Here is an 18,994-nt window from a genome sequence, read left to right on the forward strand (position 1 = left end):
TCCACTGGAGAAAGGATGGAGCAGTGCTCCCAAATACATCCCAAATCAAGTTTTAGGTTCCGTGGTTAAAAAACTTGACCTTTCACAAGTTGGTCACCCCTCTCCAACCCCGCCAAACACCTCCCAACCCCCAAACCATCCATTAAAGAAATGTAGGCCATTCATTCTGTGTTTGCATTTACAGATTCAACACTGGTGTCCAAGGCCTCGTATTTAAAGACAATTTTCGACTTCTGCCTAATGCTGCGGTCAACAGCCTAATTTGACATGCATTTAAATTACACCCTACTCTTACTCAAAGCCTCACGCCTTACTTTGTAAAATTTAAAGAAATTTTTAACTCCTTATTAAAGACCCTCTGTTTTCCTGCTTGAATTATTTCCAACTTCAGGGATCAGACATATGATGAAATGAATACATTTTCCTGAGGGGGGAAAAAAATGAGTGCAACCAAGTGAAATGACTCAGGGAGCTAAGTAACTGTAAATAAGAAGGAAAAGGGATTCACTGGCAATGCTATAAAAAGAACTTAAGAGGGGAATGGGAGGTGGTTCCCATCAAACAGACTGCCCCATACTGGAGTGGGGACGGGTCATTCTTCCTTAACCCTTAAAAGTTACTGCCTATAATAATTAAATTATTCTCAAACTGTAAACTGCTTTCAAACACCATAGTGTTTTACCAGATTTATTTTACTTGTTGTACACAGACGATACAAACGAGCAAAAAACAAAACATTTCTCAATGGAGTGTGTACTTGTATAAATTATTCAGTTCACAGACAAAACGAAACAAATATAAAAATCACAACATTGGATTTACAGGAGAGCCAAAGTATACACACGTTTAGACCCTGAATTCCTATTAGGAAAAATCCCCCCATGGACTGGAATCTAGATTGAATATTGTGTATGATGCATATTTCACATTAATTTTAAAATACAAAAAAAGTATAGGCTTGCTACACAACATTAGAAATCTTACTAATCTATTTCCAGGGAGATAAATGTTTCTTATCAAATATAACAAGACTTAGAAGGGAGAGAATCAGTCTTACTTGCATTAATGCTAGTGTTTTCCCAAGAAAGTCAAATTGCAGCTGTTTCTAGGTAGTGGGGGAATCATTTTCAAAACTAAAATGCAGTAAAATATACAACTCACAATTCATCTTCACTAGACTACACTATAGTTACCAACAATTCAGTCATCTATATGATTAGGGGAATCGTCATTACAAAGATTTACAGCATATAAAGGTGGAGGGGGGGGCTGAAAAGATTTTCAGAAACAGTTTGTCAGCATATTTGGCACCTGCACAGACCAGTCATGAATTTGGCACTTTGGGGAAAAACAAATAAGGCAAAATAATATTGCTATGTTGAGCTATTCTATTTAGAAGGAAGGAGGGGGAAACATACAATTCCAGTTAACTTTGCTTTGCAGGCTTCATGCCGCTTAATGGACTTGCCTAGGAACAGACACCTGTCCTTCTCAGGTGTCTGGCCGGGTTCTCCGTAGCTACTTGTGTGCATGAGGGCACAGAGCAATTACTTCATGCAATGGATTGAGGAGAAGTGAGAAACTCATCATTATATCTATCAAGTATTTCAGGTTTCCAGAGCCTCTTAGGATATTGTTAATTATCTCTCAAGAAAAAAAAAAAAAGTTAAAGGGGGAGAGGTGGGTGGAGAAAAAGGCAAAGAAATGAATGAAAAGGTTAAGCAGGAACTGGTTTTGTGCCTTGACGATGAGAATAAAAACTAGCCATTCATTACAGTAAATTAACACTATATACAATCATTTCACAGGCTTTGTTCCACTAAAAGTATTAACATCCCTACCATCCATCCATCCATCCATTCGGGGATAAGAAAGGACGCGCTGGGTGGATCCAGGTTCTAGAGTCAACATCCTAGGGTTCATGGGGAGGCCGAGACCGACGGGTCGGAATCGCTGCTGCCTGACAGGCTGCCCCAGGTCTCCCAAAGGTGAAGAGTTGCATGACAAGAACTAGAAGGAGGGGGCGAGGAAAAGACAAGGAGGGGGGGGGATGGGAGAGAAGTGTGCGTGGAGTATAACTTCACAGAAGGAGAGGAAGTGGGAAAACCAAACGGTTTACAGCAAAGTGGAAGGTCGGTGCGCTCACTGCAGAGACTGCTGTGCCAACACAGGTTACAGTCACCTCCGCTGCGGGCGGCCATCGCGGGTCCACTGACACGAGGGGGTGCGCAGGGTGGGGGCGGGGAGGAGGCGCCGGGCAGAGCCGGGAGGGGCCGGCGGGGGCGCGGGGCCGGGCGGGCAGGGCCGGCCTAGCTGTGCGAGTAGAAGCCGTAGTAGCTGCCCAGGTCCTTGGCGCAGTTCTTCTCGCAGTCCCGCTGGGCCAGCACCTCGCTCTTGAGCGGCGACGAGCTCTCGGACGCCGGCGTGTCGGCGGGCGAGATCCGCCTCCGCTTGGCCTGCTCGTAAATCCCCGAGTCGCTCGAGTCGATGGATTTGATGGAGGAGGGCGTCTCGATCCAGCTGGAGTCGGACAGGTCCTTGGGTTTGGCGTCCTCGGCGGCGCCGGGCGGCAGCGGCGAGCGCTCGGCCGCCAGGCCCTCGGCCTCCTCGCCCAGGTAGGGGTTGGCGCCGGCCATGCGCGCGGCGGCCGCGGCGCTGTTGGGCCAGCAGGGCAGCACCGAGCCCGACTTGGCGCCGCAGTACTGCGGGGGGCTGCGCGCGCCCCAGCCCGACGGGTCGGCGTAGTAGCCGAGCGGGCGGCCCGTGCAGCCGGCCGCCTGCAGGGGCAGCGCCTTCACGCCGGCCGCCGCGTACGACAGCAGCGTGGCCGCGTTGCCCGCGAAGTCCGTGGCCGTGTCGTAGGCCGAGGCGGCGAAGTCCAGCCGGTTGTTGGCCGGCGTCACGAACCAGCGCTGCGGCGACGGCGCGCCCGGGTCCTCGGCCTGCTGGGGCGACAGCAGCCCGTTGGTGTGCGGCACGCTGCGGTCCGTGCCCGGCCCGGGGCCCGCGCCCGCGCCCGGGTGGAAGCGGGCCTTGGCGTAGTTGCTGACGAACTGGTCCTGCAGGAAGGAGCCGGCCATGGCGTAGCGCGCTCCGGGCACGATCTGCGAGCGCGGGGAGTCGTTGGGCGAGGGGGTCAGGCGGTCCATGTCGCAGCCCGTGTAGATCCTGCGAGGGAAGGAGAGAGAGAGAACCCGGGGTGGCGCAGAGGTCCCTGCGGGGGGGACGGGAGGAAAGGACGCCACGTTTCGCCCAGCCCCGCACGCTCCATCTGAAACTGGCCATCCAGGATGGAGGCAAAAGGTCACAGACCTGTCGGCTCTCCCAAATAAATCGTGGAATTAAAAAGGGAGCAATCTGCCCCGAAATGAAGCAGATCCAGAGGAAGGCTTTCCTTGTCCCCGGCTCTCACACTCGCCGAGTGTTCAGGGGACCAAGAGAGGAGCACCGCAGCGGGTTCCCATCCCGCACCTCCAATCCGCGTGCACATCATGGCAGGTTACCCCAGGGACTAAGGTGTTATCTGCCCAGTGGGCCTTTCCGCTGCGGAGAGAGTTCCTGAACCAAATTTCTAACCAAGAGACCCACGCCTCCGCCCTTTTAAAACCGCTTTCTTCCTATTGACACACCTGCTGGCCGTCCCAGTTGCAACCATTAAAATCTGGCCTCCACCAGCCGCCTGAGACCCGAGGGTGGCTGCTGGAAGCGTCCAGAGTACTGACTGTCTTGTGAGACCCTTTAGCCCCCACCTCTACCGGTACAAACAAGAATGACTATTTGGAAACAAAGTCAACAATCAATAAATTCTTTTACAAAGAAAAAGTATTCTTTACTCTGGCCTTCTCTGCCCAGTTTTGGATTCCCTTATTGGTTTGTTGTTGTTTTTTAAGTACTTTGGGGCAGACTCTTAGAGGACAGTTGTCCACTTCCTCCAAGCAATCTCCCACCAATAATAGCTAACCCTCATGCAACTTGACCATGTGCCAGGCACTGTTGTCTAGGACTGTACAAATGGTGATTTACTTAACTATCACAATAATCCTTGGAGTTAGGTACCATCATTACCCCCACTCTACAGATGAAAACACTGAGGCCAGGGGAAGTTGAATAACTTGCCCTATAGCTAACTGCCCAGACAGTAATTGTGTTACTGGGAATCACCTTAGATAAAACAATCAAAAACTAACTCTAGGCCCTGGGCCTAGAAAATCCCATCAGAATTGAGAGGGAACCAGAGATTGGATCAAGATTGGTAGAAGTGTTTTCTCAGACACATACACACATGCCTCTCTTTTTATTTAGCTCACACTTAAATGTTTTAATATTTAATCAGCAGACTGTTTTGAAAGAGAGCCTCATTTTTGTCAGACCTTAAGCCCTTGGGGAGGAGATCCCCTGGTGAGTGGCCAAGCATCCCGCTGCTCCCCCTAAACTCTTATTGCTCTCCCTGTTTCTCCAGGAGTTGGCGATGCCCAAATCACCGACAGAACAGTGGAAAGGGAGATGTCATGAACCCCTAAAAAGCTAGTGTCCATTCCCTTCGTATAGGTAAAGAAGCACATAGTGATTTACCAATCAAAGGGAACTGGTTTTCCTGACTGAGGTCAGCCAGAGGAGGGGCAGGTGAGGCCACTCTGCAGCTGCTCAGGTCCATTTTGTTTACTGCACAAAATTTCCCTCCTGAAATTTCAGTCCAGTTTCAAATAAGGGAAGTAGAAGGAGTCAGAAAGGGAACATAACCAGCAAGGTGCAAATGTCTTTTCTGTTTACCACCACGATATTTTAAAAGAAAAAGAAAAACAGTCCGCAAAAGACACGGTTTAGAAGCCCATCCAGGTCCCAACCCACTCGGGATTACTGAATTGATTTGTGCAAAATAAAATGCTTCGGAACAGATGTTCACAACAGAATTAAAAGCTCAAAATCTACAAGACCCCCCCCCCCAGTACAGACTCCAATATCTCTGGTCTCCTGGGCCACACACTTTCCACTGTGCCGGGTCCACCTTTTTAGACTGGGAGGACTAGAGTAGCCAAGTTTTTATTCTGGGTAGTCATAGGTGACGCTTGCTTCCTTTGAACTAATTTTGAAGGATGCACAATTTGTTATTTTAAAAAAACAGAAAAGAAGGTTGGTATCTACCTGGAGATGGAATAGAAGCAGCCATTTGTCTCTTTCTCTATAAATTTAATCTATTTTTAATCAAACACATCTTCAATTTTGTAGCTCTATCCCAGGCACTTAATGCAAGCCGTGAAGTTAAAATGTATGTACCCTTCCCTTTTATGGTCAGGAAAAGGTATGGGAATCCCCACAATCTAGAATAGATTTTGCTGTGTAACGCTATCTGAACTCTTAGGCACTATACCAGGTCTCTGAGCAAGAATGCTAGAACAAGCACAGAGAGCACTGTATACACCTGCAGTTGCCCCAGAGGACAGCATGTTGGCAGAAAATAAATGGAGATAGGTAAGGGAGGCTTGGAGAAAAGGGAACCAACACTTTTCATTAAAACACATGTAAGAGGAAATATTTTTCTCTCAAAGCTTATAAATAACACACAGCAACAGCACCCGGATCCTTCTCAGAGCCTGAAATTACTTTGGAGTGGCTCTGCTCATGAATTTGCCTCTGGTGGGTGCACATTTTTATTCAGTCCATAGTAAACTCACACAGGAAACGCTATTACACAAAACTTGAAGATGGGTAAATAAAAGTCACATATGCCAAGGAGGCTGTAACAACTGCCAGAGCCACATGCACTTTCAGACAGAATCGGGAGGTTTCAGACACAGACAGTCTGAGCTGAGCATCTGCAGCGCCACATACAACTCCACCCGCACCCGGGAACCAGGGCAGCTTCCCCTGCCAGCCAGCCGGTCTCAGAGGCCCCCCAACAACTCTGCAATTTATAAGGAGGCTAAAAATAGGTGGAGGAAACCTTTGACCAAAACTGCTGGAGAACTAAGCCAGAGAGAAAGGGAGTCGACAAAAGGGAGAGGGGAAACCTGGAAAACAACCTTGTCTTCACACATTCTAGCTTCCAAAAACCTTGCACATAACAATCCACCTTTGACCTAAAGCCCAATTCCACAACTATTTGAGAAGAAAGGAGCAAAATTACTTACGTGTCATAATTATCCCGAAATCCTTTTGCAAAGGGGTTGTGGTCTATCTTCAGTTGTGTAATCTGGGAAAGAGGGAAAAAAAGATTAATATGATCTCACCTTCCATACAGGAGGATTGGGTGTTTGAGGATATATCATCTGCCACTTTTTATAGGGGCTTAAGGCCTATGATTTCATGAAAAAGTTGAGGGCATGGGTGGAAAGGGGGGGGGATTATCATGAAAGTTATGAGGAACATCTTTAAATCAATGATGCCCAAAACTAAAGCACTGCTTTCCATTAGCTCTCCTATGTGCTCTAAATTGGTTCAAATGCACATTTTTTTAAATGCTTGTTACACATAATGCACTTACTGAGACAAAAATCTCTAAGGGGTACTTGAATTAATCACCAAAATTGCCTATTTTAAACGTTTCACCATATTTTTAAAAGTTGGATGCTTCTGAGTCACAACCAAACAGACAAGTTGTATCTTAAAGTCAGTTTTGGTTTTTGCAAACTTGCAAATGCTCAAGAGGTCAAGAGCTAGAAAATTCATTCCATGGCCCACAGTAATTTAATTTATTGTAGTTTTACATATATGAATTAGTATGTTCTTTTGCTCCCCAAAAGTGATGTTTGATTCAGCCATCAATTCTGAGATTATATATATATTAGGTAATGCCACAGATTGCCAAGAATAAAATATAAAATGCAGGGTAAAATCTGCTTGTTTTCTAAAGGAAAGAGAGCTTTTTAAAAAAGGCATATTTAAATTTGTTCTAGTTTGAGAACTAAATAAAATATTCCAAAGAAAAGGGGCCCTAGAACTCCTGAGCACCTCAAAGGTGGCCCGCATGACCCGCCACAGAGACGTGAATTCCACCGGCCAGGTATCTAGGGGAGGTGCGCCGCAGGCCCCCACGCCTTGTCTAAAAGGCTCAGCAGAGCCAGCTGTGGCCCATGTTGGTGCCCCAGCCCAGCCGGGCTGGCGGCGCCGGGGAAGAGGTGCCACCGCCCCGCGCCCAGCCCCCAGCCCGCACTCCTTACGTCCGTGTTCTGGTAGGCGGTGACCGCGATGAACTGCGTTTCTGGGAAAGTGAACGTCTGCACGCGGCCGGGCTGGCTGGTGTCCTCCGTGCCGTCCTCGTTCACTTCCACCACATGCAGGCGGGGCTGGTACTTGTGCAAGGACTGCAGAACCACCATCTGTCCCGCCGAGAGAAAGGGAAGCGCCGGGCGGCGCGTTAACGCGGTGTGCGCGGGGCTGCGGAGGCCCGAAGGGGCCCGCCCCGGGGCTACAGGGCCTCGGGTCTCGCCGGCTGGTGACCCGCGAGCCGGAGCGGACCGGCCGCGCTCCTCTGGGAGCAGGGACCGCCGAGCGCAGGAGGAGAACCCACCCGAGCGCCCGAGCCTCGGGGCCCTTCTCCTAGTCCTTCCTCCTTGAGCGAGAAAACAAAGATTTTCAAATCTGCAGGTCCTGCGGGTTTCCTTCTCGAAATCAATCGTGTTCGTACTTGGTTAGGTCATGAACTCGGAAACTGGGCAGGGGGGCGAGGAGAACAGCTTTATAGATGATTTAATATAATTTTGGAGGGTGAAAATATAATTTTAAAAGTCTTTTTAATGAAGCAAAGAAACATGTACCCAGTTTTTCATGCTGATTTAACTAATGAACTGAATGTTGAGGGGGCGAGTGTGTGTGTGTGTGTGTGTGTGTGTGTGTGTGTGAGAGAGAGAGAGAGAGAGAGAGAGAGAGAGAGAGAGAGAGAGAGAGAATAGCGCTTGAGCCACTGACCTGCCCGTTGTTGTTTGAAGCTCCTTTGTTGTTTGTAAGTTTTAATTTTCCAAAAGAGATTTCCTGGCGCATCCAGTGAGCCCCCGTGTTGGGGGAATCCGGATGCATATAGACCCGATTTCCTAGAGAAAGAAATATGTTGTTTACATATGCCCCGGGCACTGCCCAGTCCCAACTCCTCGATGCGTAGGACACACACACACACACACACACACAGACACACACACACACACCTTATTCCATTCCACGTAGAGGCCCATTAGCGGGGGGCTTTTTAGGCCGCCTTTCTTCCGATTAACTGGGCACCCTATTAAAATAGCTTTTGGATAATCCTTCCCCCTTCTGTCTGTCCCCCTGTCCCCCTCATTTCCTTTTAGAAGTCATTGGCCGATCGTTTTAAAAGTCGCCCGAGCCAGTCCACAAAGGCTTTAATTAATCATTCTCACCTAAGTAAGTGTCAGGGAAACGTGTTAATTGGAAGGACTTGCCTTGCACATTGGTGTCCGCTTTGCCGCAAGGAACCCATTTGCCTCCTTGAAACCTCCAGTGATTGGGATCCGCCAAAATCACATCCACAAAAATATTGTAATGAGCCGTGGGATCGAGACCAGAAATGTTAAAACTTAAAAAAGGAAACATGCGCCTATTTAAATTAAAGGGGGGGGGGGAGAAAGAAAGAAAACAAGGAGGAAAACATAAATGTTAAAGATTAAAAGCAAGAAGCGCGGCGCCAGATAGCAAAGCAAAACTTGTTCGCTCAGCGTCGGTAGCGAATGTTTGCGGGGTTAGAAAGGGGGTGTGGGGAAGGGACAGAAGCGCGGCCGAAGCCCGGGGTGGGGGTCCGGCCGGTGCGCCGGCGTGGGGAGCCGGCAGGTATGGCCGCCTAGGTGGAGAGCAAGGCTGGCGACCCGCATTTCCACCTGTCGTGCATCCCGGCGTCCCTCCCCACTCGCGGCCGCTGGCCCGGTCTCTCCTTCGCTTTCGCCTTTCTCTGCCCACTGACTGCCTTTCCGACCACCTTTCTGGAGAGGGATCCCCCCACCCCCAACATCACCGCGGTGGTTCTACCTTCCACTTCCCCCTTCTCCAAAACCAGCCAACTCTAGGGAGCACCAGAGCGCCTTCCACTCGGCTCCCGATCCCGAATCCTCGCAGCCGCGGCGGTCACAACTTGCCCCGGGCCGCCCCAGGAGTAGCGGCAGCCGAGGACGTAGCATTTACCTTCCCTGTTTGGTGATGATCATCTCCGTTTGGTGCCGGTGAAATTTCAGCCAAAGGGGCCTGTTGCACAGGTACACCTGCGCTTTGCCGGGCACAAGCCCGGGCTGCGTGGAGGAGAACTGGTAGAACGGGGCTCCTTGGTAGGAGTGGCCGTACTGCTGTGGGTAGGGGTAGCCGGCCGCGGGGTAGCCCTGCGGTGACGAGTTGGACAGGAGGCTGTTGTAGGCTCCGTTGGTGATGACTGGGTGGTGGGCCATGTAGCGGCTGGGGCTGCCAATGGAGAAGGCGGGGTGCGCGGGTCCGTGCTGGCCGGGGTACGGGAACATGGCACTGGGAGCAGTGGCCGCGGACTGTGGCTGGCTAGACTGAGAGAGGAGGTAGCGATCTGCAGCAGAGCCATCGAAACTGTGACGAAGCTCAGAGACCCCCTCCAAGACAGGAGAGAGTTTACTTCTCTGGACGTCCCCTGGTGAGTCCTTGGAGTCAGGAAAATTGTCTGTATCTGACTGATTCGTCATCCCCCTGGTAATTTTTTTCAAAGGTGAACTTCTCTCCAGGTTGTCAGTCGTCGAGATAATGGGATGATCGTGCAAGACAAGCTCAGATCCGCCTGAATGTGGGTAGCTGCTGCTCACATTGAGAAATTTCTTGGAGAGCATGATAGAAGGAGAAAGGCAGTGCTCCAGCTGCATAGCTCTAGAACCTGAACACTCGCCCTCCTGTCCCTGATTTTTAAAGTCCTATTTATCATAAACTAGAAATCCACAGACCCCCTCAGTAGGCAGAAAGCACTTCATCCAGCGAATGCTTCCCAAAGGTTTGATTTACTTTTTTTTTTTCTCCTGGGAGAAGAGATTGGCCAATTGACACTATGCAGCAATCAGAAAAGGCTCGCTCACTTTTGATCTTGCTGCTTGTGCAGCCGATGAAACGGCTCCTGCCATTGGTTAACTGCTGACAGTAATTTAATTAGATAGACATTAATTAGGATAATCACCTGGCTCCTGGTCGCGATGATCATGGCAAATTGAAGGGGATGATTTTATTGTTGACTTGGGGTGGGGGGTGGGGAATGTGTGTTGGTTTTACGTGAGCACTGTTGTGTCACCTTTAAGCTTTGTGACCACTGCTTTAGGAAGATTCAAAGACGTGCGATTTACTAACCATTTTCCTACCCCCCACCCCATTCCTCCTTTCGAGCTGAGGGGCGGAGGAGGGAATTTGACGATGCTAGGAGACTTCGGATCTGAATGAGCCAAATATTCAGTTGAATGTAACGATTTCAAGTGCAAAGTATACAAAGCGCGAGCTGGTGGCCTCTTCTCGCCCTGTAAAAGTTCCAGAATCTGTCTTTTCCAGTTAATACAGAAGCACACAACACCTGAGCCAGTCCTGTGTGTCCTCGGCGACCCCCACCCCAACATACACCTTTTAAATTCCTAAGTAAATAAATCACTGCTGCGGAGAGTCACAGAGATGAAAGTGGGCGGGAAGAGGGAGAAGTGGGGGCGAAAAGCAGCAACTCACTCACCCATCCACCGACCTCCGGAAGGTTCGGTTTCTTGGGTGAGCACAGAACAGTGAGAACCTATGATCTTTTTAAGTTTTAAAATAATCATAAGCTGTCGGATTGAAGTGCCTTACTGTACTTGCAGTGACGTTTAAGAGGTCTTCACTAAATATTTTATCAGCGAGCTTGGTTGCATGTTATCTGAAGAGCATCTAACTGGGGGCAGGCGCCCCGCATCCCTCGCGTCTCACTGCACGACATTCTCTCCAAGGTACTGCCTTAGCGACAGGTTCAAAAGCCTCACCAGAAAAGGAAAGGGCCGCGTCCTCCTGCAAATGGGTTCGTTAGAAGCACTGATCTGTGGAGACAGAGTGGAAGTGGTGTCAACACAGCGATCGCTGCTGAAGACGTGTGTGTGTGTGTGTGTGTGTGTGTGTGTGTGTGTGTGTGTGTGGTGTATGTGCACGCGCGTGCGCGCAGTGTTTATATAATCTGGAGAGGAAAAGAACCCATGCCAATAATTTTAAAATGCGAAGAATCGGAGGAGAAATTGAGAAAAGAAGCAATTTAAAGGATGTTGGCATAAATATCTAGCACGAGGCCCAACGCAACCGCAGGTGTAGAAGAAATCTAGTACTCGGTCTGCAGAGGAGCCAGCCCCTGCCCGGACCGCGCCGGACCGGAGGGCCAAGAGCAGCAGACACTTTATGCGCCCAAATCGGCTCCCCCTGGCACGGCACCCGCGGACCGGCCCTCCTGCCGCTTCCCCCGGGACGCGGAGCCGCGCGGGAGTATGGAGCAGCCTCGCACCCGAGCTCACTCCGCCCCGCGAGCTGGCCGGCAGGCGGCGGCTCCGCGCGGGGCGCTGCTGGGACTGGGGCTCATAGTGTGGGGTCCCCGAGCGGCCCGAGAGGAGGCTCCCAGGACCCTGGCGATCCTGAGAGGGAGCCTCCGGGTAAACTGAGGGAGCGCGAGCAGTTGGCATAAGGCGCAGAGCCCGGGGCACACACTCTTTCCCGCGCCTAAGGAACGGATGGGTACCTCCACCCGGTGTGGCCTGCGCCTTTGAAAGAGCGCGTCTCTCTTCCCCAGCAGCTCCCGGAGGGACGGCTGTGCTGGGGACATAGGTGGGTCCTGGGCAGGGGCGAGAGGGGCTAACCTAGGCGGGCGCATTTTCAGGTCGGGCTGTGCTGAACTCAGGCTGCGCGCCGAGGCGGGCTGGCCGCCTTCGCCGCAGAGGGCACCAGCTGCGGCTCCAGCAGGGCGCCGCGAGCAAGGCCCTGGGCAGGACAAGTTGATGGACCAGATGTCCTAGACTCAAGCCGAGACAGTTTTCTGGGAGAAAATACAGCCAGACCCAATTTTCCATTCAGAAGCATATCTCAGCTCCTTGCCTGCAAGCTTAATAAACGAGCAGGGCCTTGACTATGCAGGCGTTGGGCTGCGGGATTGGAGTCAGTGGCTATGAGACTATTTGCCACTTGTTTTTTTCTGCTCATTACCTTCCACCACCGTTTCTGAGAGGCGTTGGCTCTATTTTAGCTACTCTTGTATTCCCTTTTCTTTGGCCATGAAACTCTTTGTCCCTGAGTGTCTGCCCTCTGCATTGCTTCGTTACCCACTCCTTCCTCAGCAGGACACAGAGCCTTCCATGTGTAGCAAAAAGGTGAGATTCTTCCACCTGGGCTCCTTCTCGAGGCTGTCATTCCCAGCACCCTAAATTGTTTTGTGTGTATTTCTTAAATGAAGAATGCTAAACGGAAAGGTTAAAGTATTGAAAAGGTTGAAGTGCACGTCCCTCAGAATTAGATCATGTACACTCCATCAGTACGAAATTCAGTGATTCATCACATACAGGCTATGCCTTCAATTTACATACACTCAAGAAGGAAAACTAAGGCTTGCCCCAGGATCAGCACACCTGCTTTTGAGCCATATTTATGCAGAGCAGTGCAAACTTTAAATTGCATATGAACCATGCCAAGATTCAGGTCTGGAGTGGGGCCTGGATTCTGTATATATAATAAGCTTCCAGAGGTCCCAGGTGTTCCTGTTCCAGGCAGATCACACTGAACAGTGAGGCTGGAACTTTCAATGCCCCTCATACTAGTCTAAGAGTAAAGCAAGACTTTTTGTTCTAGTGCTACTTTAATGTTTAGTACACGTGTAAAGGTCACACAAGCACACGCACACCTGAAAAGTGGCTTGTTGAACTTGTGATTCAATAAGTTACTTCAGTGCCAAGGGCCTGTGCCATCAGAATGTGGCTAAAATAGCAATACATTCAGAGACAAAGGTGTATTCAATGAGCTTTTTCGGGCATCCTAATCTACAAAGAAAATGTAGGTTTGGGATAGGGAAGGGATTCTGATGTTGTTTTGAAATTGGGAATGTCTCCAACATGAACCAAGAGAGAGAAAATGGTATGTGGCTGTGGAGAGCCCAGGAAGATGAGGTGATCACATAAGAGGGAAAAAGACGAGACTCGTGTAAGCTTTCTCAGTCACCACACTCACTCAGGAGGTATTTTCAGGGGGCTTAAGTGGAACCAAAAAAACCCCCAAAACATTTCCAAACAGAATGTTGAGAATAGCCATTGCATTACTGAGGCCTTCTTCTGAGGGCATACTGTACAAAAAAAAAAAAAATCTGACTAGCTCTAATGAACAGTATTGTGAAATAAGTCATAGAACCTTATTTATGTAAAGGAAAAAATCACGTATCCAAAAAAATAGGCCACACACAAGTTTACAGTAGGCAAAAGGAAAACTTCCATTTATATTTTAATTACAAATGATTAGTTGTATGCCAAGAAATTAATACATATTACATGTCCTACATAAAATATACTACCATCATATTTAAAAGAAGAAACTACAGTAAAAGCAAGAAATGTTCAGAATATCTCTTATTCCACCAAAAAGAGGCTGCAAAATATAATGGAAATTTAAGACATTTCCACTTTTAGTTTCCGCTAACTTTTCATTAGGCAAGCAGTAAGAGCCTGGAATTGTTTAAACAGGACAAGAATTCTACCTACCTCTTCGTGCATGCCACCCCTAGTAGAGGCTAAGTCTAGCTCCTAAGTGCCCAAGTAAAACCTCCTTTAAACATTTTTGCCATATTTTCATGAAGGTACAAATAAGACTTAAATCTTTGTCTCCATATGTTTTGCCAACACCCTTTGGGATACCCAGTATGGTGCTGTACCATTGAGTATTTGGGGCTGAACTTGTTCTGAACAACATCAGGTTAGAAGCAGGCTGTGGGATAGGGTCATCTACAAAAACTGCCATTAGTCAAATTTTTGTCTTTAACAGAAAACTGAGTACTTCTAAGTTACAGAAAGAGGAGAGAAAACAGTAACAAAATTATTGCTTATGTGCTCATTATATTAAATTCACATTATGGCTAGTTTTCTCTCTTTTAAATATTTTTATTGATTTCAGAGAGGAAGGGAAAGGGAGAGATAGAAACATCAATGATGAGAGAAGATCACTGATAAGCTGCCTCCTGCATGCCCTACACTGGAAATCAAACCCGCAACCCAGGCATGTGCCCTGATGGGGAATCGAAATGTGACCTACTGGTTCATAGGGTGATGCTTAACCACTGGGCAGCACTGGCCGGGCTACTTTTCTCATTTCTGAAGACATTATACAGTATACTTTCTATGTCCAGTGGAATTTGCAGCAGGCAATTCCCACACAATCTCAACATGATTGGTGGATTGTACTCTTTTTTTTTAAAAAAAAAATGATAGTTTACATCAAAATTGCCCCTTCTTCAATTGCACTCTTCTGAGATCCTGACTGTATGTTAACAAGATATATTGTTTATACAAAATTAACTTGTGACAAATCCTTTAAATGAAAGATGTCAGCATTTTTCTGCATTACCCACTAATGAGGTAGCCACTCAGATGTTTTGTTATCACATTGATGTTTTATGTGTTATAAAATCTTAAAATGCACAGGGAAGCATATCTTAGTATGAAATTTCTAAAGCACTGTCAAATGTTATTCTGTCAATTCCACCCAGTGCCAAAAAGAACTCAGGAGACATAGATTGTAAATGTACTTTATTTTGTAAGCAACAATCAAAATATATTTGTGTTACTGATTTCTTCAAATATTAAATGAGATCTTAACAAAATTTGTCCACTTTGATGTATTCTTATATAACTTTGGAATCTGCAAAGACCCTGACTAAAGAAACAGAAGTAATTGCACAACTGAGACTGAAGGTGTTACAGTGCTGCAAACGATGCCAGATGTCTTACATTTAACCAAATACACCTTCAGAGGTCCCTTGATTTGGAGTATTAGGAACAATAGAGTAATGTACACTGAAAGTATCACTAAAAGCTTTCTGCACTGCTTTATTTAAATACGACAGTATCCAACATAGCTGCTAAACACTGGACAATATTTGAAGTCATAAGTACATCCACATGTTCCTCCAAATGACGTTTGGGGTCCTGAAAGAAAAAAAATAAGGAAAGAGAAAGAAAAAAGAACCATATTACTGGTAGACAAATTACTTAGATTTTTTTCAGTACCTAATGAAATTCAGTCAAGAAAGCCAAACTAAATTGATATATATTTTACAATTTAATATTCATAATATACTATTACCCAGCGGTTCTCAACCTGTGGGTCGCGACCCCTTTCGGGGTAGAACGACCCTTTCACAGGGGTCGCCTAAGACCATTGGAAAACACATATAGTTACATATTGCTTTTGTGATTAATCACTATTTGAAATGTCTGAGTTTAAAAAAAAAACACTTAAAATTGCATTGTAGTAGCCCTGCCCAGTATGGCTCCATCGTCCCATGCACCAAAGGATTGCCAGATCAATTCCCTGTCAGGACACATGCCCGGGTTGTGGGATCGATCCCTGATGGGGGCCATGCAGGAGGCAGCCAATCAATGTTTCACTCTCATATCAACGTTCCTCTCTCTCTCCCTTCCTCTCTAAAAATCAATAAAAATATATATTTTTAAAAACAGCCTAAAAATTGCATTTTAGTAAAGGAAGATAAATTAAAATCTTAATTTATATTTATGTTTAATGCTGAGCTGAATGAAGTATTTCAGCTAAATATGAAAGCTTTGAAATAAAGAATATTGCACACAATAAAAATATTCCAATTAAAGCATTATTTTCTTATGAGTATTGCTAAAATACCCAAGACTCCTAACTTTAAGCAAATGTTCACTACTGGAATTATTTCTTGGCTGTTCTCTTCTAAAATACAATTTCAATGTATTTGATTTTTTTAAACAATCCAGAGATACAACATGCTACAAGTAATGTCAAGTAACTAGGCTGCAATATTAAAGTTTCTTTACTTCAGAAATAAGACCTAGAGTGTTTTAGGTGAAAAAGACTAAAAAAAAAGACTGGCAGGAGAAGATGATTATTGGTCTAATTCCAATACAGACAGTTTTGCTTTTGCTGTGCAATAGGCCAAACCAGTGAAGTACTCTGTTTTAAAAAATGATTCTGATGATTATTACACTTTGCCAATTATACATTTAATTTAGTCCTTTTATTTATTGCTATTATATAAAACCTACACATCAAGAAACTAAAGCTTCAGAGAAATTTAAAAAAAAAACCAGTTACTGAATTTTATACAGTGCACACTTCAAGTTGGTGATTTAATATATATTAGATGAAAATAAGTAGTGGGAAAAGACAATAGGGATGACCATGTCCCATAGGATGAAAGAATAAGATGAACAACTTTTCATTTTTGTTTTTGAAGGTTCTTGTTGTTTTTAAATTATAATATTCAGAATGTAGTGGGATTTAATTTCATCACTGTGATATTTTTAAGTCAGACCTTTGCCCCTACTGCTCTACTGGAGTAACTGGTTTTGTAGTGAATTGGTAACACACTTCCCGCAGTTATCTACATTACTTCTTGTGGCAGCTGGGTGATTCTTAGAGATTTCCCATCCAAGAATGGTCCTGGCCCAAACCTACATAGCTTGTGAGATGTGATGGGATCAGAGCATATGGTAGGATGGCTGCAAGCAAAGACAGCTTAGTGTCTTGCATCTGAAATATCAAGATTCTGCCAACATCAGCAATATGATAACCATGTTCCATGAAATGAAAAAATGTAATCAACATTCTTTAAAAAACAGTCTAATTAATCTGTAGATTCTTTTAATTGGTTAGTGTGCTCTCCCCAATCCTTAGGAAGGAGGAACTAAAATATATATTTCATCTTAGAAAAGTGAAAGAGCAAATACTTAAAATTAAAACCCTTTCTCATCATGCAGTATAATCCAATAGGGCTCTAAGTTTTCTCAGGAACAGTACCTACATATTGTTAAACTATATCGCTAAAATACTGTTACATATGAAATTAATTTACCATTCTATTATCTTCAATGTTATGATTATTTCAAGTAAAAATAATACTTAAAAATTAACTCAGGGCACAAGTTTCCTAATTTATTTCTAGTAAGGTATTTTCACTAAAGCTCTCACAGGTATATTTGTGATTTACTTATCTTTAGGTGGCAGAGAGAATATGACATTGAATAATTCAATGATTTTAAAATTAGTGTCACATTTAAATGACAGAAGAGAAATGTAGATTGAACAGAAGGGGGGGGGGGGCGGGGGGCGGGAAATAGGCCCTAAAATAGTTTTAACTTTACAAGAGTGTGTTATTATGCGACTGTATAACCTATTACAGTACACCTCACCTGCTTGCCAACATTCTTTATTGCCAGCTGTTCAGGTGTCATCTTATCTTCTTCTTCTACAGCCTGTGAATGAAACACAAAGGACAGAGTTTCAAATATTAAGTTTAGTTTTCCCATTGCAGAATAATCATCAAAGATAATGGCTATCATAATTTTCATTCTAGAATCTTTTATTAAAGAAATTTACTGAACAAAAATGCAATTTTACTAATCTTAAGAATATGCTTCAGGGTAATGAAAACTATCATCACCATCATTTTGACAACAGATTTTAGGAAATATGTAAAAGGCACTGAAAATACCAAACTGGACTACCAGTTAACTATTTGGAAACTGTTCTGGAATTTTTTGAGGAATGGCTAAACTGGAGGATAAGAAGTACATCAGATAAACTCCTGGTCTATGATTTATTCATAGTACTTGATAAATGGAAAACAAAGCAAATTTAAGGATCACCCACCTTTAGAAAGAACACTATAGCACGTACTACAAATATGGTTACAAAAGCAGATGAGATGGTGGTGGCAGAAAGCAGGAAACCAAAAAATCCCAGTGAGGTTTAGATTTGGATACTCTAACTTAATAATCTTGCAGCTGCCAAATTTCTTCATGTGTGAACAATGAACATGTAGGAAATGCAATCATCAGACATTTCCCATAAACTGGGAAGTTTGGCTGCATTTCACACCTTCTTAATAGTTTTGTAAACAGAGAACTTGAAAATGAGCAAAGATGGCAAGTGTCTAATTTTATAAATGGACAAACTATCTAGAGAATTTCCCTGGTAGAACCTGCCTAAAAAAAAAGATGGCAAATAAGTATTGTATTCACTGCTTATTACAGTATACTTATTTACAACACATCATTAGGAAATACACTTATGACTGATAAAACTGCAAAAAGGAAAAATAAAGTTAACACTCCAAATCCAGAATTCCCTAGATAGAGAATATGTTCATTTTCAGAGTCAGATGCCATTCATATTATTCTTGGCTATTTAAAAAATTATTTCCTAACTAGGAAATTGCTTCTCTCTATCTTAATGTTTTCATATATGAATACACTGCAACACATAAAGTTTGCCCTCAATTACTTTTACAATTATGACACTATACCTTACCGACTGACTTGAAAACGTATTAGATGAATGGAACAATTCACATAAGTTTGTACTCTATAACCATTCAATGTTAGCTGCTCTATGCTCTGCCAACAACAGTACTTTACAGTATTGGAAGGAGGCAAGAGTTTTGGAACTTGGCTCAAAATACTAATCCCTGTACAAAATAGTTATTATGGAGTATTTTGGGGTATTGCAAATATTGAACATGGCAGACATGTAAAGATGAAAGTCAAACGTCATTTAAAGCATTGACCCTATATGAAAACTTAAGTAGAATGCAAAAACTCAATTTTAAAAATCTTCTACAACATGTAACAACTTTACCAATTAGTTTTTTCCATTTCCAATAATTAAAATAGAGAGTTCACAAACTCTTTGAGAAGTGCAGATGGTAAAAAGTACTCCCAGCCATAGATGCCATCTGGAAAATGAGGAGCAGCTGTAGATTTAGGCATATACTAAGGTTGCAAACCTCCATGACAAAAGATTAAGCACATCTCTTACA

The 18,994-nt window shown here is 45.1% G+C and overlaps 2 protein-coding genes across 3 annotated transcripts in view; both read right to left on the reverse strand.

Annotated features, from left to right (window-relative positions):
* Positions 1–691: 691 nt before the first annotated feature.
* On the reverse strand, positions 692–10,604 carry TBR1 (T-box brain transcription factor 1). The gene is made up of 6 exons (XM_059704274.1): positions 9,127–10,604; positions 8,394–8,548; positions 7,906–8,027; positions 7,158–7,316; positions 6,129–6,190; positions 692–3,168 (listed from the first exon to the last, which is right to left on the reverse strand). Exons 1-6 carry the CDS (start codon positions 9,816–9,818, stop codon positions 2,310–2,312), a joined length of 2,049 nt encoding a protein of 682 aa, XP_059560257.1. The 5' UTR covers positions 9,819–10,604; the 3' UTR covers positions 692–2,309.
* A 3,786-nt stretch (positions 10,605–14,390) lies between these two features.
* The window catches only part of PSMD14 (proteasome 26S subunit, non-ATPase 14), an 87,537-nt gene continuing 82,933 nt past the window's right edge, over positions 14,391–18,994 (reverse strand). For both annotated transcript variants that reach the window (XM_059704283.1, XM_059704282.1), the window contains 2 exons: positions 17,367–17,429; positions 14,391–15,116 (listed from right to left, as the gene is read on the reverse strand). In XM_059704283.1, coding sequence (XP_059560266.1) covers positions 15,018–15,116; positions 17,367–17,429 — 162 coding nt within the window. In that variant the 3' untranslated portion in view covers positions 14,391–15,017. The remainder of the gene's footprint in view (positions 15,117–17,366; positions 17,430–18,994) is intronic.

Source organism: Myotis daubentonii, chromosome 7 (genome assembly GCF_963259705.1).
Source record: "Myotis daubentonii chromosome 7, mMyoDau2.1, whole genome shotgun sequence".
Classification (NCBI taxonomy): Eukaryota; Metazoa; Chordata; class Mammalia; order Chiroptera; family Vespertilionidae; genus Myotis; species Myotis daubentonii.